The following is a 22,629-nucleotide window of genomic DNA, read 5'->3' as shown; positions in this document are numbered from 1 at the left end:
CTCTCCCCCCTCCCCCTCTCCGCACCCGCGATGCTGCCCATCGCAAACCACGCCTCCTCCCAGCTCTGTAAGCTGTCCGTCTCGTTATTCCTGCCCGAGTTGCCAGCCTTGGTCGGCGTGTATCGCCAGGGACTCCCCAACTTGGGGGTCCGTGGCGTGTCGCCGCTCTTGGTGCTTTTGTTGCCCGTAGAGAAAGGAGAGCCAGGGGCGTGGGGACCTGCGTCACTGCTGTATTTGCCTTTTGCGCGTGCACTGTCTTCCTCAAACTTCTTCAGATGTCGATTGTAAGTGTCGCCTGCGACCGTACCGGATCCACCAAAGCGACCGTTATCTCCAGTCAAGATACCCAGGCGGTGTATAGCGCGAGTCTGGCGATTCTTTTCCCGTGTCTTGCGCCATCGAGCGAAGCAGCCAAAGCCGGGGATCGAGTCGAGGACCTTGTGGAATGAGGAAGGGTGATAGCGCCTCCAAAAGAAAATCGCCATCAGCAGGAAAATGAGTATGCCAACTATGAGAGGGACAACGATCATGGCGTTTCGGTGTCCATGACCTCTTCCTTGAGGATGATCGATCCACGGCGCCGGTATGGTGCTATTTGTAGCTGAAGACGAAGTCGTGACAGAGGCTGATGTCTGGGCTGGCGCGATATCCGTCGACGAAACTGAAAATGTTGTGCCTCCCGTGCTGGACGTGGACGTGGACGTGGACGTGGAAGACGGCAGATTCGAGGGTGTAGGATCTAAAGAGCTGTCGACACTCGCGATTTGTGACAAAGAGGAAGAAGCAGATGTAATGCTGGAAGCTCCGCTATTCCCAGACGGGTCCAACGCGCCACCCGGACATGCGACAGGGTCAGGAACTCCAAAAGCAACACATGCTGTCGAGGTCCAAGTAACACTGCTGCTGATGCTTGTAGCTGTGGTCGATGAGTCGGAGACCGAAGAGACAGACGGGCCTCTCATGGTCGCAACTGAGGTAGATGGTGAGAATGTGGATGTTTCAAATGGACCAGTAGTCGGAGTCGGCGAGAAACTTGTGATCTAGATGAGATTCAGTCAGTCACTGGATGTTTAGATATTGTAGCAGCCGCAGCACTGCCAGATACTCGCATCCACCAAATTGATATCTTGGCATGTCTTAGAAGGACAGGGTCCGCACTGACATTCAGACTTGAGATGACCACACTTGGTGTCGTATTATAGCTCCGACTAGGATTGCCTCTGTTTTGATCACGTCTGGCTGCCTCCTCTCTCTTGGACTTTATGGACTCAGACACGGGTTGGATATGTCTCAACCGAGTCATGGAACAGGCACATAAAGGCGCTGGTCTGGTAGCGAGCGAAAGAGGGTAGCAACTTACAGAAGTCGTGATATTGTCTGAAGCTGAGGATGGAAGGTCATCTGCGCTCGCTGGATGTGATAGATATATTGTCACGACTGATCCAACCGTGACGAGGCAAGTGGCAGGTGGAGAAATGGATAGGGATTCCGGCAGAACTGCAGTGCAGCTGACTCTTGGTGCGGTAGTGACATGGTTTGGACTTGAAGTGACTGAGGAATAGTCAGAAGATTGGCGTGAATTACCGACATAACTGCGAAGAGGTCCGCGGTGCCATCTCGTACCGTTTGCTTGAGAGGGTGGGACTGCGCTCAGAGTTGTTCTTGATGTGATTGAGGTTGACGCCTCGACACATCCAGTTGAAGTGATAGCAATAGGACAAAGCGGTGGATCAGCTGGGGAGGCGGTGTTGTCTGGTCCAGAGCAGATCGCTGTTGCACACGATACTCTTCCGCTAATCGCGGTCGCGGTGTCGGCGGCGCTCAGAGGAATGACGGTGAGGCCTATCGCCGCAGCGACAATGAGTTTTGTGATCATCCTGCCAGGCTGAGAGACGGTCGTTGTCGAGCTGGTGTCGGTTGTTGTTTGGTCGAAGGGGAGGTTGGTTTTTGGGAAAACTTGACCCATTTAAGTATCCATGGCTCCCATCAAGACCAGCGAGCACAAGCCAGGCTGAGATCCCTCTGATGGTCGATAGCAGGCATTTTCGCCTGTGCCGTCCGCAAAAATTTCTGGAAGATGGCTTCAGATGTCCGTTCAAGCATTCACATCACTAGCCTCAGCAGCTTCTGTCCCTGTCCACCGCCCTTCGATCATTCTGCCGCACCTTGGACGTTGGGGCTTTGGCACTGGTCTTCTGAGAAGCTCGCTGAAGCATAGAAGCACCCATGATATCACGTGACTTTGAGGAGTCGGATGAAGAAGTGGCAGGATCATCAGATGTCTCATCCGCGGTGCTCTGGGCACAGTGCGTAGACGACCGGAGCTCTCTGCATCTCTTGATATTTAATGCACTATTAAAGGTGTCAGCAATCGAATAGTTAACTTCAACAGCACATGGTGGGAATGTAGGGGAATCCATAGGGTGCTCGTGGGACATGACGGTTGTGCCATGCAGTATAAGTCAAGCAAACAGAAAGCATGAGAGATCCAATGGTTCAACACCGTTTGTGAATTCGATGGAGCTCTGCCTACATCAGAAAGGGCGTTCTTGTTGACAGTAAACGCCGTTTCTTTCTCCGAGCAAATCCCGTCGACGTCCACACACAGCTCCGCTCACAAACATTCCATCATTAGCCTGCCAAAGCCGGTGACAGGTTCCCCAAAACCCGTTCCAACAACCCAAAAGAGTTTCCTCGCCGTTGTAAACTTGGATGGCTGTCTGAAGCAGAAAGTCTAGACATTGGATCGAATCTTTCGCCGATCTTGCGCCCCAACGCCTTCCGAAAATCCATGAGGGGCAAAAGCTGTAGGTTGGAAGACAGGAATATCTGCGTTTGCGCTTCGGTTGTCCCGTGCTTCAGCGAGGGCCAATGCCTTGTCTGCGTTAACGATTGACTATCTCTCCTGCCCGTTTCCCTTCTACGATAGGTCGTTGCCATGGCAGTTGTTGCTAATTTAGCAGCAGCCTCCGGCAGCGCCTGATTGCACACCTTGGCCTTGTCCGACTTGGACCGTAGGTTTGTTGTTGACCGTAGTGGTACCCATGCGTTCCTTGATCTGCCGGGCCATGGTCAAAAAGGCTTGTTCAACATTGGATGCATTCTTTGCGGAGGTCTCGAGGAATGGGATTCCCAGACTGTCAGCGAATTCCTATTGCATGATGAGTATTGCTCCTGCCCATCCAGGGATGCGCCACTGTACCTTTGCCATGGTGTACTCGACCACCTTCTTGTCCGACATATCGCTCTTGTTGCCGACGAGTAACTTGTTGACACCCTCAGTAGCGTAGCGGTCGATTTCTTGTAGCCATTGCTTGACGTTATTGAAAGAGTCCATATCTGTCACATCATAGACCACACAGATGCCATGAGCGCCTCGGTAATAGGAGGAGGTGATTGTTCGGAATCGTTCTTGACCGGCAGTATCCCACTATTCCGATGTCAGGTAATGTAGCAAACTAACTGAGCGGAGTCTTGCCCTACAATTTGTAGCTTGACAGTCTTTCCGTCGAGTTCGATCGTCCGAATTTTCTAAACCCATGTCAGCCTCCCAGCTCTCATGACCCGGAACCCCAGGATAGCGGCGCCGAGTTCGCGACAACATACGAAATCGACGCCGATGGTAGAGATGTAAGATTCGGTGTACGTGTCATCGGCGAATCGCAACAGCAGGCATGATTTTCCGACACCAGAGTCTCCAATAAGCAAGAGCTTGAAGAGGTAATCGTATCTGTGGAACGATATCAATATTCAGGGTACAGGACGACGATGGCTTCCGAGGACGGATTGTCGAGGGATTGACTCTACACTCTGTTAGCAAAAGACCATACTCTGTCAATGACAGTAGAAACGATGATGGATTGCAGGCAACTGGGATGGATGGCTTACCACTCTGGATTCATGATGCTCGATGATACAGGGGCTTCTCGGGGGGTTCAGTAAGGTTGAAACAGTTGGACGTGATTCGAACGGATAATTGAGAACGGCCTGGATCGGTGAAGCCAAGTAGAGAATGGAGTTCAAGGGAAAGGGTGAATTGATGGGAGAATGAATCTGGTGTCTGGCGTTTGCGGCCAACCTGGACTTTGAGATCCGCTACTTGGAGACGAAACAGTGGCAACGTAAGAGGGCAGTTAGGCGCAGGCTCAGGCTCCTTTGTCACCGTTCTAGCTCCTTGTGATAATTGGGCGGCTGAAGCCTGGTGAGCCTGTCAGAAAGAACCTTCCGGAGTGGCTGATGATGACCAGGTCGGGCAGATCACGTGTGAAGCCACAAACAGGGATTGCCTGCGATGGGCTGCGCTGCGACCTGCACTGAAGACTGCGTGACCCTTGATGCTTCCCGCTCTGTCTGTCATTGGTGATCAGCATCATGGCCATGGTGAAACTAGGCCTCACAATTCTCATCAGACGACGCTCAAAGATAGCATTACAAAGCCCTGCAACACGTACATTCACCAGCCACGAGACCAAGAATCGTGCATTGCACCTGAAAATTAGCCCAACTCACACCTATGCGGGCCAACACGAGGTAGAAATGATAACGACAACCATGTTGGTCAGAAGGGTTTGTTTTATTAGCTTTGTTGACAAACTCACAACCTGCTTTACCTGCTGAAGAGGCTACATCTGGTTCCTACGCAACTCTCGACCCCTGAAGTTCATCCACTCAGGTGTATATGCTGGTAGCGGATCTGTTGGACCTTCCCACGAGATTGGGCCGTGAGCATCAAAACACAATGTCTGGACAGCCTTCCTTTCCTTTACTCTATCACTGAGATCTCCGGCCTGTATGTAAAGATGAAAGTCCGTCATGTATCCACTGATCTCGACGGAGAAAGTAGACACCAAGATGTCCAAGGCACCCAAGATGCTATTCTATTGGTCACTAGCATGTCCCCAGATCATCAGGAGCCAGTGGACTAAAGCAAGAATCATGGTGCTATGACAACCTGGACTACATGTAGATGACAGACGACACCGCTCGCATCCAGGCGGCGCTTTTAGCGCACAAGGGCCGCAAGTCTAGCTCAGGTATATCTTAGAGCACCAAGCTTTCTTCATCTATATGCATTCATCACGTCTCTACCAGGTCACATATTGACCAAGCCTGGTATCACAACGCAGTAATCAAATTTTTCGCTACGACGTTCCTTTGCCCCATGGCCTCTACGATGCATATCCATGTGCCTTCAACCACTCCAACAACTCCGCCTCATCACGATCCTTGTATCCGGCATTCCCTGTAATGGTATCATGCACGATGACCAAACTCCTGCTGAATTGCCCCGTTTCCTTGTCCTTGAAGAATTGTTCGATATCATCCCTGATCTTGAGATCCGAGTACTTAGGCAGGCCCGATTTGACCCATCTGTCAATAATGACACTGGTTACTCCCAATCGTTTGTAAACGCGAGCCCAGTTCTTCTTCGTATACTCCCAAGCAACACCCCGGGTTTCGTTGTTATTGGAGACAGCGATGATACCTCCGTGCGCGTCCTGTGGAGGGACTTGTTCCGAGGTAACAAAGTCTAGCAAGTCCCATGCATGTTCGGATTTCTTTGAGCGGCCAAGCGCTTGAATACAGATCTCCTTTCCATCAACACTGGTAGTCTTGATGAATTCCTGCTTAATGGTGTCATACTCTGCTTGTCCGCCATTTGCCACCGCCAGGTTGAATATCACACCTCGAAGGTTTTGATGAATGGCCTTTTCATCGCCGGATTTCCAGGCTGCAAATTTCTTTTGTCCTTCAGAGATGATGTCCTGGTGGCCGGCGCCGGCAGCGGTGGCGAGGAGGAGTTTTCTCGATTGACCGGTCAGCCAGTCCTCACCCTCAGGGTAGTCCCAGCCTATTGCCTCTGCTGCTGGGGAGACCAATTTGAGGGTGAACTTCTTCAGTGCTGCAGAAATTTCCTTGTTTGATGCAAATACTTGTCGCACCTTCGACAGTGAGCTAGCAATCTGTTGCCACACCAAGAAGCTCTTTTCCTCCTTGAAGCCTTCAAGGAGAGACAAAAGAGCAGCTGTTGTACCGTTCCCAGAAATTGCCAAGGCAGTAGCATCACCCATCAGACCAATCTTGTCTTCGATCGAGAGCTGATCATGAGCTTCGCCGAGCTTGATAAGCCTTTGAGGTGGGTAATTCGTGCGATAAAAGCCGCTCTGGTCGGCATTGATTTTGTAAAACGCATCATCCACCTCGCGAACAGTGTCCCGCTTCTGAGTCAAAGCACTGTGGACAATCTTGACAGGAGTACCGGTTTTAAGACCAACCGGAATCCACCACGTGGTTTCGTCTTCTTCGGCCTTGACGTCGCCGGTGGTCAGGAACCTTGATTGACGGATGGATATCTGGCCAGGTTCTTCTGCTACTGTAACCACCGGAAACCCAATCTTGCGGATCCAAGGATCCATGAAAGCTTGGACATCCTGCCCAGAGGCCGCACTGAGGGCAGCCCAGAGGTCGTTGGTTTTCGCATTTCCGTAAGCATGGATCTTGAGATAGTCACCCACACCTTTCAAAAAGATGTCTTGGCCGAGGTAGTTGCTCAACATTCTGATAACAGAGCTCCCTTTGAGATACGAAATGTGGTCAAAGATCTGATCTACCTCGAGAGCATTGCGGACTGGGACTTCGATAGGGTGAGATGCACGTAAGGAGTCGAGTTCGAGAGCTGTTTGGACAGCTTCAGCCTGGAGTCAACGTCAACAAGGGCAACACTGGTACAGTACCTCTAGACATCTTACGCACCACAAACTGACTCCACACTTTCCACTCAGGGTGAAGGTGGTCGACAGCTAGCCAGCCAACCCAGGTGGCAAACCCTTCATTCAGCCACAACTCGTTCCACCAATCCATGGTGACCAGGTTGCCGAACCACTGATGTGCTAGTTCGTGAGCAACAACGTAGGCAACTCTGTTTTTGAAACGGGCATCTGACTTCTCTTCGTCGTATAGAACAGCCGTAGTTCGATAAGTGACCAATCCCCAATTCTCCATGGCACCCATCGCGAATTCATGGACCGCTAGCAGATCTGACTTAGGAAGGGGGTACTCAATGCCGAACACGTCGGAAAAGTAGTCGAGGGTCTTGTGGGCATGTTCCATCGCAAAGCGGCCTTGCTCTTTAAGCCCCCGAGTGGTATAGACTCTGACCGGCAGGGGCTTGCCGTTGTACTTGCGTTCGGTAAAGCCTTCGACATATTCAAAATCCCCAATAGCCCACGCCGCCAGGTATGTACTCATAGCCGGCGTCTTCTCAAATGCTACCTTTTTCAAACCCTGCTTGCTTCCCTTGTTGGTGGATTTTTCTGGCATGTTGCTGAGAGCGACGAGGTCCTCTGGGATTTCGACCTCAAACTCGAAAGATGCTTTCAAATTTGGTTCGTCAAAGCATGGGAATGCCCTTCGAGCAGCACAAGCTTCAAATTGAGTGCTGAACATGTAGTGGTGCTCTCCATCTGTTGGAGTGCCCGCAGCTGGAGTGACAGCAGGCTTGTATTTGGACCGGTAAAAGCCTTCCATCGCATTGTTCATAATTCCCTTGAATGTAATGGCAAACACAGCGTCACCAGATGGTATTTTCTCCGAGAATTTGATTGTTGCTCGCTCACTCTTCTTGTCATACGATACATCGGCCATTGACGTGACGGTAGAGCCACCATCTTTGCTAAGGACTTCTGCGTTTTTGATCTCTAGCTCTTTGACATTGATAACCAACTCTTGTGTTTCCTGGTTGACTTTTGAGTCAACCTTGACAATGCCATCGTAGCTCCAGTCCCCACCAAACTCGAGATTGTAGAGGGACAGGTCATAGTTGAGTGGCTTTATGGTATCGGGCAGGATATCGCGGTCCGCGGGAGGTGCCATGATTCTTCTAGCCTCAAACGAGCACCAGCGAACCTGGGGTAATGTCCAATCGAAGTGTTTGTGGAGAGGAGGTTGGCTGATTCGAGAATGAAGCGAGAATGTGCAAATGGTTCGTCTCGTGCCCGCGATCACAGGTCCAGCCTTGAGTGTCGACGTGAAACAAGAGTATAATTTGAATTCGAGCATCAAAATCCTCCTTCTCAAGGTCCAACTAGATCAGGAGTCACAGCATCCGACGACTAGCCTGTACAAACACCGCAAACGTGGGATGACCACCAATCGAGTCGAGCAATACAGAGGTACCTGATTGTTGCGTTGGCGGGGACTCCTGCTTGCATCATCTCCAACTGCAGCTCCAAATAATAATTTTCAGCCTTACCACATCCAGCCTCGTCTTGCACGCGACACTGTGTGTCCCAAACAAGTCGATTCCCTTCCTGCTTCCTTTCTCCTCCTGCGCATCGTCCCCTTCCATGTGATGCCGGCATCAGGGGACGAATTCGTCGTCGATGGATCAGATGACGATGCGCCCAGAGCATCCACCCGCGGCCGCGCAGCGGCTCGAAGAGCAAATGCTCGTGAATCTGCCCAAAGCTTTGAGGTAACCCGAACTTGGGATTTGCTTATTGAAGGCGCCGATGGAACCATTACAGGGGCCGTTGAGGGCCTCCTTGAGGCGGGCAAGAGGAAAAGGTAGGTTCATCGATCCAGTGACGAAAGTGGTCAGAAAGAGCGAGAGCGAGAGCGAGAGAGGAGACTATCGTGGAGGAACCAAAGTGCACCTCATTTGACCTATCTCACCATGGCTCTTCTGCAGACTCCTCAAAGACACCACACCTCTCCAGCGCGGCATCATCCGTCACCTGATTCTCATACTCGACATGTCCCTCTCTATGAATGAGAAAGACCTCCGTCCAACCCGTTACTTACTCACCCTATCCTACACCGAATCCTTCATCCGCGAATTCTTCGAGCAGAACCCGATTTCTCAGTTGGGAATAATAGGCATGCGTGACGGTATTGCGCTCAGGATCAGTGATATGTCTGGCAACCCAAACTCTCACCTGTCTGCGTTGCAGAAATATCGCAAGGAAGAGCCTAAAGGCAGTCCTTCTCTGGAAAATGCGCTCGAGATGGCAAGAGCAGGACTATTCCACTCACCTAGCCATGGGACACGTGAAATACTGCTAGTGTTTGGCGCTTTGCACACTTCGGATCCAGGAGACATCCACAATACGATCAACAGTCTCGTCCACGATAAGATCCGTGCTACGGTTATTGGACTCGCAGCGCAAGTCGCCATTTGTGCCGAACTTGTCTCTAGGACGAATGATGGGGACTTATCGCCCTATGGAGTCGTATTGCACGAACAACACTTTCGAGAGTTGTACATGGCTGTGACAACTCCACCGATCACCCATGACAGTGCCAACAAAACAGCCCCATCCCTCTTGATGATGGGTTTCCCTTCTCGAACTGTGGAGGATCACCCCTCGTTATGCGCTTGCCACACAACTCCCCGAAGAGACGGGTATCTGTGCTCGCGATGCAGTACCAAAGTGTGCAGTCTGCCGAGTGAATGCCCTGTGTGTGGGTTGACGCTAATTCTAAGTACACATTTGGCGAGGAGTTATCACCATTTGTTCCCTCTGGTTAATTGGGTCGAAGTCCCCTGGTCGAAGGCTTACCGCAGCACTGCTTGCTTCTCCTGTTTGAAGCCATTTCCTCCGGTCCCAAAGCTAAATCAGCCCCCGATATCAACCATCAGAGACCGTTCGCAAGGGACCGTCCGATCTACTGGCTCACAAGCGTCGAGCTCCACTCCTGGTACTAGCCGACCTTCTCAACCTGCAGTCCCTCCCCCGACAACAAGTACTAGCAGATATGAGTGTCCTGTCTGCCGTAAACACTTCTGTATTGACTGTGATCTCTTTGCGCACGAGGTTGTGCATAACTGTCCTGGATGCCAGAGTGCAAAGATGCAGACAAGCTTGATGGGGGAGACAGAGATTCCGGCTCCTGATGGGCGTGAAATACAGGGCGAGAGCACCTCGACACAACAGAACGCGGTGGAGAGTCAGAATGGAGATAGGATGAGTATTGATTGAAGATTGAGAGCAAACTCGAGTTAAACAATCTCCTCAACTGTTGACACCAGATTTCCATGGCATCTTTGCTTTTCAAGCTAGGGCTATGGGGCTCAGTGTATTGTTATTTCGCAACCATATTACACACATGTCTCGAAATCTGTGTCTAAGGACTGATTGGCCGCTGAGCATCCGAGGGTCATCACATCACTACATATCTGCAACCATTTTTCTCGCCTATTCCAAATTGTGCAGCAATCACGTTCTTGTCCGACGAGCAAAGAGCCGGGCTGTTGAAGTCGATTCTGACACCACAACATTGGAAGAATCTCGTGCGTGACCTGGTTAATGCTGCTAGGGGTGTCAGGTAATTTAGTATAAAGCAGGCAGTTCTTCTCAAATCGGCGAGCTGTCGAGTGAAGAGTACCTCGTAGCGAGCTTGCGCATCAGTGCGAACTGGAAATGGTGAGGAGGTTGGTAGGACGAGATATGCAGAAGAATAACACGCGTTGCTCACGCGCCTCCCTTCGGAACGGAAAAACGTGGTAACCCTGTCAGACGTGTGCGATGCGTAATATCTGTACTGTCAGACAACTTTGCCGATCGATCCTTCCACCAAAACACAAGACAATGGTGGAGTATCAACATCAAATGACAGGTCATGTACCTTTTTGGATGCAGCCCAATAATCTCCACCCCTGGCGAATTGGCGACATGGCAGATTCCTTGCTTGCAGACTCAATCACCACCACCAGCGTCCCTGCCACTTCAGATATCGACACATGTCTTCAGGAGTCTACAGTGCAGGATCATACTTCAGCACTTTTGGTCTCGGCCTACCAATTCATACATTCTAATTCCACAACGGAAGATACACCCTCACCCTCACCCTCACTGGGCTATACGCCTGCATACTGTGATGTTTACAGACATACACATAATCCGCTGAACAACGAGGACAACCTTGCCTTGGTGTCGAGAGTGCCTTATGAGACCCAGGCCCGTCCTCGCTATATCTCATGGGCATGCTTTATCCTCTACTCACTGTGTGGTCAAGTTGGCTCAGACAGTGCGATCACCATGGTGTTTGCACCCTAAATGCACGTCAAACACCTGCATTGAGCAAAAGATTACTTTTGGCTGAGCAACATGCATGTTAAAAGTTCTAGCTATCGCTTTAGGTACTCCGGGTTAGACGCGCAATTTTTAGCTAGAGAAATTACCGGTTCCACGTTTGAGCTCAGTCGAGAAAAGGGACGCCCAAAACCCTTCTTACCGAAAAACATCGAGCGCGCATCAAAGTACCACGCGGATCGGGGGGAAGACATCACTCGAATTGCGGGTTCTGATCCTCCCGTGTCTGGAACATTGACGGCCTCGGGTGTGCAGGGGCTGAACGGGGTGGCAGGCGGTGCCGTCGTTGACAGAGCCGAGGATACGGAAGACGACGGTGTTACTTCTTGTCAATCTGAGTTGATAACGTTCAGGATGCCATCGAGGCGTCTGGCCTCTGACCAAAATGCAGGCAAGATCGAGCGCACGATGCCGCGAAGACTCAGAGACCATGCCGAAAAACCCCATAACCACCCCAATGCTAAATTGACGTTTGACCTGAGTAATATCAGAAGAAAACTCAACTTCGACAGGAATTCCCTGGCCAATAGCCAGAAGCTTGCCAAACGCCAGAGACGCGACTTTATTGAATGCCGATGTCATCTGACCATATGGGACAACCGTGACGGTGCCTCGACACTGCCACTCGTCACCGAATCATCTCTCTGTCGGGTAGGCCGCGTGCAAAACGGTAAAGATGGAGCATATGTCTCCATAGAATTAGAAGAACCGTTCATCGTCAAGGTGTCAGCGCTCAAAGTTCCCACCAGCTCCCATGAGAGTAAACCAGATCTGGAAATGAGCACCAAGTATTTTCTTGAGATCAAGATTATACCATGCACTGCTGACACTGAATGGCCTCCTATACCCATAATGGGTGACAGCACTGGTGACCACTTTACCCCGGGCCTCAGGAAGCTGGGCGTTGAAGAACTGCAGGGGGCTCTTGTCGCAAGATACACCCATCTTCCAACAGCCCCTGACCGAAAGGCTCCGCTCAGTGTGTTTTATCTGTCTGAAGGACGCACCTACCGGACAAAGTACGGCCTTGAGGTTATATCAACCTGGCACAAACCCGAAGTCTCCCCCCCATCTAGCGGCAAGCAGAGTAGGGGAGTGGACATGGACACATTTCGCTTCCAAAAGCCCAAAAAATTCATCTTGCCTACCAGGACGAAGAAAGAACAGCCAGCTTTGCCCGAGGAAGCCACGGAAGAACTGGAAGTACATTATAAATTTTCGGAAACGATGGTAGGAAGTACAGATACTGCAGAGCACTTCCGCAATACCGTGGTTCGGGGATACGGCTGTCCAATATGCGTGGGATGGGGCTCGAACAACAAACTGCAGGAACTTCTGTCACATCTAGGATCCGTGCACGCGGAATATGTCTTCTCTCCTTCGAAGCAGCGGCGAGACAGAAAAACAAAGCAGTTAACCCAGCTCGAAATGAAGGTCGAAACTCTCATGGGCAGAAAAAGGGCAGAGAATGACAAGGCCTTTCCGTCAAATAGAGCAGATCGCAGCTCAACAGGGGAAGGGGTCCCTCTACAACCTCTTTTTAGCGGTAACAAGCCTTTCAGCTTTTCTGCACCAGTCAAGGCGGCTCCACGATATCCATTGGCATCCCAAATTCCCGATTTTCGAACGCCTATGCGCAAAAAGGTCAAAGCTATCCGCCTTCGGACAATGTATGATGAGCCCGAACACGTCTGGACCTCCATTACAAATCGACCAGTCTCCCCCAGTGAAGATCCACAGAGTGAAACAGATGATGAGGTGGACAATAGTTGGCAGATAGACCTGCATATGGAGAATCTCGATAACCTCGCTCGCCAGAAAGGTTGGAGCAGAAGCAAGTGCGAGTTGACTAAACTTTGGGACCGACACCGGATGGAAGAACAACTCGAGCACTCGCGCTACGTGTCGAACTCTCTGATTAGATTTGCCAGAAAGCACAGAAACTGGCTGAAGAATGGGGACGAGGAGCTGTGGCAGGTCTTCTTTGACTTCTTGGCCGATCTGAAAGAAACCGGCGTTATCGATGATAACGTGGTTTCAGACGTCAATGAGCTAGTTTTTCTAGGTCCTCCGCTTGCAGAAGATGGAACAAGCACGTCCGAGCAGCAAGAATCAGCCACGGTGAAAGCGAACACTCAAGTCAGTGATACTTCAAGAACGGGAGCCACCCAAGAGGCGGAGCCCGCATCTCAGAGCGCCGAAGCAGCCCATCCACGATCGGTGACTCCAGCAGACACGCCCAGTCCTGCCAACGAGCAAGAAAAGCCAGAGCAAGAAGATGAGAAGCGACGACCCAGTCCTCCAACGGAATATCACTGCGGAGCCTGCCTACAGCAGATTGAGCGTGTGCACAGAGACGCGACTTACTGCACAGCTGAAGACTGCCCCTCGCCCAGCACTAGATATCACAAGGCATGTGCCTTGGACCAGCTGTCGGCCTGGAGTAGAGGCAAATTCCCTCCTGTTGGGGGCGTCGACAGTCCTCTTCGAGATTTGAGTCCAGCGGAGGAGCTGAAACTAAAGCACTGGTCATGCAGAGGTTGCACTTTGATGCGTTGGATGCTATGGAGATTCGCGGAACCGGAGGAGGAAGAAGAAGAAGAGGAGGAGGAGGAGGAGGAGAAGGAGCAGGAGCAGGAGGTAGTAGAAGAACCACCCGTCCCGGCACTGCGGGTGATTCCAGTGAGATCAAAGAAGAGAGAAGAGGTGCCGCTGCTGAAAATAGCTGCCAAGGGTTCCTGGCGGCAGAGACAGAGGGGAAGGGAAGCAGAAGAGGCCAAGGCCAAGACCAATGCAGAAGGCAATGAAGAGGGTAATGGGAAAGGCAAAGAGGTAGTGAGGGACGTGGTGACCCCAGGGAAGTGCAGAACCGAGACTCCGAACGAAGATGGCCCGAGCATGCCAATGGACAACACAGATGACACTCCCTTTGAGGACAGAATGGACCTTACTACCGGGTGCTGCTCAGACATTGCAATTGGGACCGGGGAGGGACCTTCTGGTCTAAACAGAGCGGACACACGGGTCAGAAAGAGATCTCGCACTCCCGCGGATGACAGAGTGGTCAATCCAGGCCGAGGCAGGTCTCGCACTCCTCTTGGAAACAGATCAGGGAATCCCATCAGGAAAAGGCCGGGCACTCCTATCGCGGACAGAATGGGTCTCTCCGCACGGGTGAGGATGAGGATGGGCAGTCCCATGCGGACGGGAAATCTGCAATCAAGACTCAAGGCCGCAGGCGCAGGGCTGACGTTGAAGTCCGGGTCCAATGCGCAGCAAAAGGCAAAGGTGGCGGCGAGAGTCCTCGCCAAAACGGGGCGAATCGGTCTCTCAAATCTGCGCTTTGCCGAGTCGGTGCCTGATTGAGGAGCCTTTAAAGGGTTACAGGTATACGATACAATGTATGTTGAGCGTTGGGACATGGAACAATGCAAAAGAAGGGGGGGGGAAGGTTAGGGGGATCAAAGACCAGGGAAACCCACGAAAGGATAGACGGAGATGTGCAATGAGACTACCACCTATTAATATCCCTAGCTAGCCACATAGTTGACACGACTCTTTTTCTCCCCTATTGGGGGCCTTCTTTCTCAAACTTCGTCTCCCGGAATCCATTGCACCGATCCGCTCGTCGAGGGAGAAGGTCGGACTAGAGAAAGGCGACGGAGCGGACGGCCTATGGACCCATAGACCCACGAACCGCTTGCATCAAGAGGCCAAGTCGAGTCGGGATGTGGATTTCACTGCTATGGCTTGTGGTCGTAACGGGGGGTGCAACGAATCCTGTGGTGCGCTCTATGCGAAAAGAATCACATGGACAAGATCAAGATGGTGACCACAAGGTCTGGGATAGAGAGAGGGGAGATACGGTGAGGCAGAATGAGGGGGAAAGAATCGAGTCTCTGTCTGCAGGAAGAAGTATTTTTCGGATTTTGAATTGTTTTTTGAGAATCTTCCGCACAAGAAACTCTGGGGGAGAAAGCACATCCTGTGGAGCTGTCTTTCTGGCAGCAAGTCACCCGTCCCCTGATAGCTTTTCCAAGTCCGCCGGAGGTGGACGTATTCTGGACTCCCAAGGCGCCTGTATCTCTTTTGACCTCCCCAAAGAAATGCTTTCAGTACCGTGTCAGATCACTGACATACAGAAACCAGGTAAACATGGGTTTTGGTGACCGGGAGGTTATGTTTTTTTTTTTGTTCTTTGCAGGCGAATCTCCAAAATGCCCCCGACCGATGCTTTGGCATCGCGACCGGAATCACACATGTCAAGGTGATTCTTTCCAGGAGAGCTGAAGTGAGATCCTTGCATGGGCTGTCAGTGCAGCCATGAACCACTCATATTCCAAGACTCTTCTCGGACGATGCGCAACACCACAGTCGACCTCAACCTTTCATCTCCTCATCCTCGTCTTCGGGGGCTTCGAAGTCCTCGTCATCGTCGTCGTCATCATCATCCAAATCGTCTCCGGCGTCCTTGGACTTCTGCTCGGCTTCGGCCCAGTCGATCTGCTTGCGGCGAGTCCGGGTTTCGACGATGTTGTCCAGCTCAATTGCTTCCATCTCATCATCTGATTGACAAAGTCAGTTTCGATCGCCTTCCCGGAATTTCGCACGCAGGGGACTGAGATGGAGAAAAGAGACGGGAAATCGATGCGCGATTGCAATCACGAGCGCGATAGTGTAGAAAGTTTATTCGGAAAGGGGCAGATGGTACCTTCTTCTTCAGCTTCAAGTTGCTAGAACAGAAATCGTGTTAGAAAAGAATCACAAGGTCAAGGACTGGTGTCGCCGACGTACCTCTATCTCTTCCTCTTCTTCCTCTTCTTCGTCGTCGACATCATCCTCGTCCAAGAACCCTATTTGCTCCACCGCTTTGCCCTTGCCTTTGCCGGTGTCTGTCACTTCGCTTGCATCCTTGGGGACGGTCTCGCCGTTTGCCGACATTTTGCAGCGCAGAGGGCACGAGTGAGGAGATTTCAAAGTTGATGCGATAGTAAGAATCAGGGTTTGAAGAGTCAAAGCCGTGGGTATTGAGTGTGTAAAAGAGCAAACAATTGTTGGAGGATGGACATTTCAAGTTTGGAGAGTTGCGCGTTTCGCGACAAGGTCGCCAAGCAATTTAGTTCGGCTAATCGTTTTGGGAGATTCCGATTCACGTGATGGGCTTTCACCACAACCGCAGACGCGGTACCTGTTCGGACAATCGCCTCCTGTCCTTAGATTCACCTGTCGACAAACCATTGTTGCTGTAATAGTACGAATTCGTAGACTTAGAACACGGACTTGCAGACCAGTTCTTGTTGTGAAGCTAACGGTCTTTCAGGCCATTGCACTGCCTTCCGAACCCTCTTGAAAATTTCAACTTTGCTCTGTTAATCCGCACAAGATAAATCCTGGATGTACAATTACATGGGTACTGAACAGGTCCTAGCGACGGGTAGGTGCTAATGGCCCGGTATGGTCGGATTTTGATGTCTCGATCAGGTGGAATGGCCGGCTACGGTCATTGGTACACTACCAGCATGCTCAGACTGCGGAATATGCTCGACAACAGGAGAATCAGAGAGACTTCCATTCCCCCCCAGTGAGATTCAAACCAACGACGCATGGAGCGGACTCGCTTTCTCGAAGATGATGCCCCCAACTGTGGATCTCCGCGTGCTCGCCTCGTGAAGAGTGAACCGTAGTTATTTGTATTTTCCTGTATTTTGTACTTGTAGTATACCCCAAGGAAATTGATTTTGTGGCATGATCACTGTGAGAAAATATTGCTGATCTTTTAACCTTACCCTCGAGTTCGGTTCATGGCGGCTACCATAAGAGGGTAACGAGAATGAGATGTGGGAGGGGAAGAACGAATGAGAATCCAGAGGGCTTGGCCGGGGCGGAAGGACATGGCAGACAGAGTTGCCTCCACAAAATTCTATTCTCTCTAGCACAGTCTACTGGACTTCATTTGCTTGTAGCATGTTCGCTGAGTACCACTTTTGGCGGGGAGGAAATTTCGAGCGTTGGTAGGGATGTCGAAACTAAGGTAACGGAGGTTGGTTTGGTGGTATGGATACCAAGATAACTCGTATCCCAACAGAAGAAGAAAGAATTGGATGATGTATTGCAATGCAGCCAATTTCATCATGTTGAACAGGTTCGCGCAGGAAATGGAAGCATCGTGAAAGATTCCTGACGGGTATCGAAGGTGCAAACATCATGCGACTTTTACCTGGTTGCCCCTCCAATCAGGCCTTGAAACCCACTTCAGCCTTGTGGTCGTAGAATTTGACCGAAAATGATTGTGGTTGGTGGGTTGGCCCATGACGTAACCAGGCCAACTGCGGGACAGCTTCCATGCCTCACCCACCGAAAAACCACCAGGCGACAACTTCCCCCATCAAGAGTTCCCTATAGCGTAGATGACGAGACAAGGCGCTCAGAGAGAACCCCAGCGATGCATCAGGTAGCATCTCAGCCCACTTCCAGGCACCGCATGCGCCGGCTGGAAGAGGCCGGCAGCTTCGAGTGGGAACCAGTCCTGCAGCTAGAACAGTCACCGTAGTTCCACGCACTTCTTCATGCTTCTACCAACTGCGTCCCGCCCTCGCCTTGGCGAAATTTTGACAACAACCAAATTCCATAAATCTCTGTGATCAGGCTCTGCCTTTCCTCTTTCTCACCATCAGAACAAACATTCACGAAGAAATACCCTCCTAGAACGAAAAGTCTTCTTCAAGAGACTTCTTAATACTCCTTAATTTTCCTTCCAACACGCTATCTCATATTCCTCATTTCCTCCAGTCATAATGGCCCCAGCCATCGGTATCGATCTAGGTACTACCTACTCATGTGTGGGTGTCTTCCGAGATGACCGCATCGAGATCATCGCCAACGATCAGGGCAACCGGACTACCCCCTCGTTCGTTGCTTTCACCGACACAGAGCGTCTGATCGGCGATGCCGCAAAGAACCAAGTCGCGATGAACCCCCACAACACCGTCTTTGACGCCAAGCGACTGATTGGTCGTAAATTCAACGACCCCGAAGTCCAAGCCGATATGAAGCACTTCCCCTTCAAGGTTGTTGACAGGGGTGGCAAGCCTGTCATCCAGGTGGAGTTCAAAGGCGAAGAGAAGCTGTTCACACCCGAAGAGATCTCCTCCATGGTCTTGACCAAGATGAGAGAAACTGCGGAGTCATACCTCGGTGGCACAGTCAACAACGCAGTCATTACTGTCCCTGCCTACTTCAACGACTCTCAGCGCCAAGCCACCAAGGATGCTGGTCTGATCGCCGGCCTTAACGTCCTGCGTATCATCAACGAACCCACTGCTGCCGCCATTGCCTACGGTCTTGACAAGAAGGCTGAGGGCGAGCGCAATGTCCTCATCTTCGACCTTGGTGGTGGTACTTTCGATGTCTCACTCCTGACCATCGAGGAAGGTATCTTCGAAGTCAAGTCTACCGCCGGCGATACTCATCTGGGTGGTGAGGACTTCGACAATCGTCTTGTCAACCACTTCGTTAACGAATTCAAACGGAAACATAAGAAGGTATGCAGGCTCTTTTCCTTAATCTTCTTCCCATTGCCCCATCCCCCGGTGGTGTCAGAATTTTGTACCAGCCTTGTATAGCTTCAAAGTTAGCAAGGCTGTCACAAAATTTCGATAAATTCCACCTTCCCCATTCCCCCCGCATCTTCCACCCCACGTTGTATTGAGCATGCGCTAATTTTTCAACAGGATCTTAGTTCCAATGCCCGAGCCTTGCGCCGTCTCCGTACCGCCTGTGAGCGCGCCAAGCGCACGCTGTCCTCGTCGGCTCAAACCTCCATTGAGATCGATTCCCTCTACGAAGGTATCGACTTCTACACCTCAATCACCCGAGCCCGATTCGAAGAGCTCTGCCAGGACCTTTTCCGATCCACCATGGAGCCAGTCGAGCGTGTCCTACGTGATTCTAAGATTGATAAGTCATCTGTCCACGAGATCGTCTTGGTTGGTGGCTCCACTCGTATCCCCAGAATCCAGAAGCTTGTTTCCGACTTCTTCAACGGCAAGGAGCCCAACAAGTCGATCAACCCCGACGAGGCTGTCGCCTACGGTGCAGCAGTCCAAGCCGCCATCTTGTCCGGTGATACCTCATCCAAATCTACCAACGAGATCTTGCTCTTGGATGTTGCCCCATTGTCCCTAGGTATTGAGACTGCCGGTGGTGTCATGACTCCTCTGATCAAGCGCAATACCACCATCCCCACTAAGAAGTCCGAGACCTTCTCTACCTTCTCCGATAACCAGCCTGGTGTGCTCATCCAAGTCTACGAGGGTGAGCGTGCTCGCACCAAGGACAACAACCTCCTCGGCAAGTTCGAACTTTCCGGCATCCCCCCCGCCCCCCGTGGTGTTCCACAGATCGAGGTTACATTCGACATGGATGCCAACGGTATCATGAACGTCTCCGCCGTCGAGAAGGGAACCGGCAAGTCCAACAAGATCGTCATCACCAACGACAAGGGTCGTCTTTCCAAGGAAGAAATCGAGCGCATGCTCAGTGAGGCCGAGAAGTACAAGGCCGAGGACGAAGCTGAAGCCGCCCGTATCGCTGCCAAGAACGGCTTGGAGTCATACGCCTACTCTCTCAAGAACACTTTGGCCGACTCCAAGGTTGACGAGAAACTCGATGCTTCTGACAAGGAGAAGCTCAAGTCTGAAATCGACAAGATCATCTCCTGGCTCGACGAGAACCAGACTGCCACCAAGGAAGAGTACGAGTCTCAACAGAAGGAGCTTGAAGGTGTTGCCAACCCCATCATGATGAAATTCTACGGTGCTGGTGGTGAAGGTGGCATGCCCGGTGGAATGCCCGGCGGTGGTATGCCCGGCGGTCCTGGTGGCTTCCCTGGCGCTGGTGGTGCTGGCCACGGCGATGATGGTCCAACTGTCGAAGAGGTTGACTAAATGGCTTCATAACGACCAAAAGCACATGAGCATGAGCGGCTTGAATTCTTGTGTCAATCATACCGGCGTTGGCGTTGTCAATGGGATATGGGAATGATACCTCTTTGCATGGCATAGAGTTTTTTCGGCATCATCCTGTGCATGGAATGAATTAGTGAGGTTTATGGAATCCATCTCAACAAATGATGGTTACAGGGGAAAGTCAGAGAATCGGGATGACAGAGCTTAGAATTAGCTTTTCAATGCACAATCCATTTCAAAATATGCTGCGCGACTTGTTATATTATGTGTGTATTGTACTTGTATTTCCGCGTTGTTTCTATTGTGCGTCACTGCTCCAGCACCTCATACATGTATGTAGTGTGCCATGTCGGCGCCAGATCACCTCCGATATCCCGACACTCCGGCATTCCGATTATCGCATCTGGCGATGTCGCCTCACCAGCCACTAGCCACAAACTCTAGGATTGTTGAGGATCGTCGGGTTATTCACGATTGAGTTGGATTCATTTTCGCGCCACAATATTCCGACTACGGTCTGGCTGGCAGCAAAACGATCTCGTTGTGGAAAGAAGTGTCGATTTGGATCCAAGACATGCTGTTCGTTGTGTTGGCAGTTGTCCTTCTCAAGTTGTTGTGCTTGTATATAAATATCTCCTGTTTCCCAGCTCAAGGACACGGCAACCCACCTCATGGCCATTTTGGGGTCGGCTGCAACGTGGTGTCAATGTCTATAAGGGCCCGACACAGATCCACTCGTATTATATGACCTCTCTTCCCGCCTTACCCCTTGTCGACCCACGCGTTGAGTCATGACTTCGCTATACCCTAGGAAAAAGGACCTCCTACCAAACATGGCTATATTGCGTGCCTATTTTTCACCGCCATGACCAGTCTGAGTTCTTTTCGAGGCCAAAATCGACATGATTCGAGGTAACATCGGTAGCGCTCCTAACAACGGCGGTTTCTTTGATGACTAAAAAGGACTGGACTTGAAGTTGTAGAGACGTGTCCTTTTCGATGCCACTAACGACGAGTCCAGACATAGCATATCATTGAGCCCCCGAACGATTCTGTTCACAGGGAGAGATATAGAGGGAATACCTCTTCTTCTGAGGATACACGGATCTCGCTCGAAAAGATTGATTCTCGATAATTTCCTTTCTTCCCACCCCAGCGGACATATATATTTGAGGTAACGGACAGGTCTCAAATCCAACTACATCTCCCACCTCCACCAACCCACAGTTTCTTTGAACACTAAAACAAACAGGACAAAGAAACGGCCCATCATGCACACCACTTTTGCCTATCTGGTCAAGCTCCCCCACCTGTCCACCCAAGAGTTTATCAATTACTATGAGACGAAGCACATCCCGATGATCAACCGTCTCGCCGGCCCAGAGAACCAGCCCCTGGTGTACAAGAGGCGGTACACCCACCGCGACGACCCGGCGTTTGTCTTTGTGCGAGCAACCGTCGACGCCAGAGGTACGCCGGTGGCCACTCCGACGTCCTCCGGTGATGGCGCCGCGGCGGCCAAGCTGGAATTGGACCCGGGTAACGTCGACTTTGATGTCATGACCGAGATTGGATTCGCCGACGAGGCGGCAAAGATGCGCTGGTTGATGGCGCTGGGGCAGGGTGAGAATGGGAAGCTGGTCAAGGAGGATGAGGAGAGGTTCTTGTGGAGAGAGCGCACGCGAGCGGTCGTCGTTGAGGAGTTTGTGAGCTTCGGCTAGGCCGCCTTGCGCACACGCTGTTAAACCACTCGATGTAGAGCTATGGGAGGTTCTCGTGCTGCGAATGAGTGTCGGTCTCATCTCCATGATGTATGGTGAAAGCACGTCGAAGGTGAAGGAGTTGAGCTGTTGGGCAGCGTGTCTGGCGACTTGTATCCGCCTTGAATCGATCAACCCAGCATCTGTCAGTTCGACATCGCACTGCAGAGACAGAACCACAATATCCCCCCAAGGTGTACCTCAGAGCAGTCAGTTCATGCCATTGGTGGGCGTGATAGGGAGTCTGCCATCGAACAATACGTGAACATGAAGTATCCAATGGATCGATCTACAGAATTGAAATTGCCCCACTTGTAGGTCCTACTGACACCGAGCGCGAGACATGTGGTGTATCAGGGATGTTGTCAGATCTTTCGCTTCCGTGAGGGTATAGTAGATGCATTGACCTAACCGAAGACCGGTCAGTCGCCACCATGAGAAGCAAACCATTGATCAAGTACCGGAGACCTCGCGACAGCCTGAAGCGCGTCTCATGTAGGTATCTAGGCCCCATAACGTGCAGATCAAATCCATTGACGTGCATTACATGTTATCAAACCAGGTGTACAAGACGGTCTGGCCGTGGTCACCAACCATCTGCTCCCTTTGTTTGCCAAGCGTTTTTACCTTATTCTGCATTCCTCTTGGCGCTTAGCTAATGAGCGAATCTAGAGCGTGTCACGTTGTCTCAGATGGATCAGCCTGCGGTTGACAGGTGCTAGCGCACTGAGTTGGCGCGCTAACGCGCGTTGACCAATCAAAAAGTTAGGCTAACTTTTCTGCCAAACGAGTCTGAGCACGGATACGTGA

General features: G+C 51.3%; 6 protein-coding genes across 6 annotated transcripts; 4 read left to right on the top strand and 2 right to left on the bottom strand.

The window, feature by feature from the left end:
* Positions 1 to 585: 585 nt before the first annotated feature.
* Positions 586 to 1,044, top strand: AYO21_11998 (hypothetical protein; the record flags this gene model as incomplete). The annotated part of the gene is made up of 1 exon (XM_022661847.1): positions 586 to 1,044. The coding sequence occupies one exon, from the start codon at positions 586 to 588 to the stop codon at positions 1,042 to 1,044; it is 459 nt and encodes a 152-aa protein (XP_022505848.1).
* Positions 1,045 to 2,956: 1,912 nt separating this feature from the next.
* AYO21_11997 (hypothetical protein) lies at positions 2,957 to 7,872 on the bottom strand (the record flags this gene model as incomplete). Its single annotated transcript, XM_022661846.1, has 6 exons — positions 2,957 to 3,151; positions 3,203 to 3,430; positions 3,484 to 3,531; positions 3,607 to 3,730; positions 5,173 to 6,695; positions 6,754 to 7,872. 6 exons carry the CDS (start codon positions 7,870 to 7,872, stop codon positions 2,957 to 2,959), a joined length of 3,237 nt encoding a protein of 1,078 aa, XP_022505847.1.
* A 478-nt stretch (positions 7,873 to 8,350) lies between these two features.
* AYO21_11996 (hypothetical protein) lies at positions 8,351 to 14,459 on the top strand (the record flags this gene model as incomplete). Its single annotated transcript, XM_022661845.1, has 3 exons — positions 8,351 to 8,565; positions 8,690 to 9,259; positions 11,174 to 14,459. The coding sequence occupies 3 exons, from the start codon at positions 8,351 to 8,353 to the stop codon at positions 14,457 to 14,459; spliced, it is 4,071 nt and encodes a 1,356-aa protein (XP_022505846.1).
* Positions 14,460 to 15,473: 1,014 nt separating this feature from the next.
* On the bottom strand, positions 15,474 to 16,034 carry AYO21_11995 (hypothetical protein; the record flags this gene model as incomplete). The annotated part of the gene is made up of 3 exons (XM_022661844.1): positions 15,474 to 15,658; positions 15,805 to 15,826; positions 15,888 to 16,034. The coding sequence occupies 3 exons, from the start codon at positions 16,032 to 16,034 to the stop codon at positions 15,474 to 15,476; spliced, it is 354 nt and encodes a 117-aa protein (XP_022505845.1).
* A 1,853-nt stretch (positions 16,035 to 17,887) lies between these two features.
* AYO21_11994 (hsp72-like protein) lies at positions 17,888 to 20,038 on the top strand (the record flags this gene model as incomplete). The annotated part of the gene is made up of 2 exons (XM_022661843.1): positions 17,888 to 18,634; positions 18,824 to 20,038. 2 exons carry the CDS (start codon positions 17,888 to 17,890, stop codon positions 20,036 to 20,038), a joined length of 1,962 nt encoding a protein of 653 aa, XP_022505844.1.
* A 1,292-nt stretch (positions 20,039 to 21,330) lies between these two features.
* On the top strand, positions 21,331 to 21,780 carry AYO21_11993 (hypothetical protein; the record flags this gene model as incomplete). Its single annotated transcript, XM_022661842.1, has 1 exon — positions 21,331 to 21,780. The coding sequence occupies one exon, from the start codon at positions 21,331 to 21,333 to the stop codon at positions 21,778 to 21,780; it is 450 nt and encodes a 149-aa protein (XP_022505843.1).
* Between the last annotated feature and the right edge of the window lie 849 nt (positions 21,781 to 22,629).

Source organism: Fonsecaea monophora, assembly GCF_001642475.1.
Source record: "Fonsecaea monophora strain CBS 269.37 chromosome Unknown Scaff204, whole genome shotgun sequence".
NCBI classification, from domain to species: domain Eukaryota; kingdom Fungi; phylum Ascomycota; class Eurotiomycetes; order Chaetothyriales; family Herpotrichiellaceae; genus Fonsecaea; species Fonsecaea monophora.
This window is presented reverse-complemented; position numbering and strand designations above follow the sequence as displayed.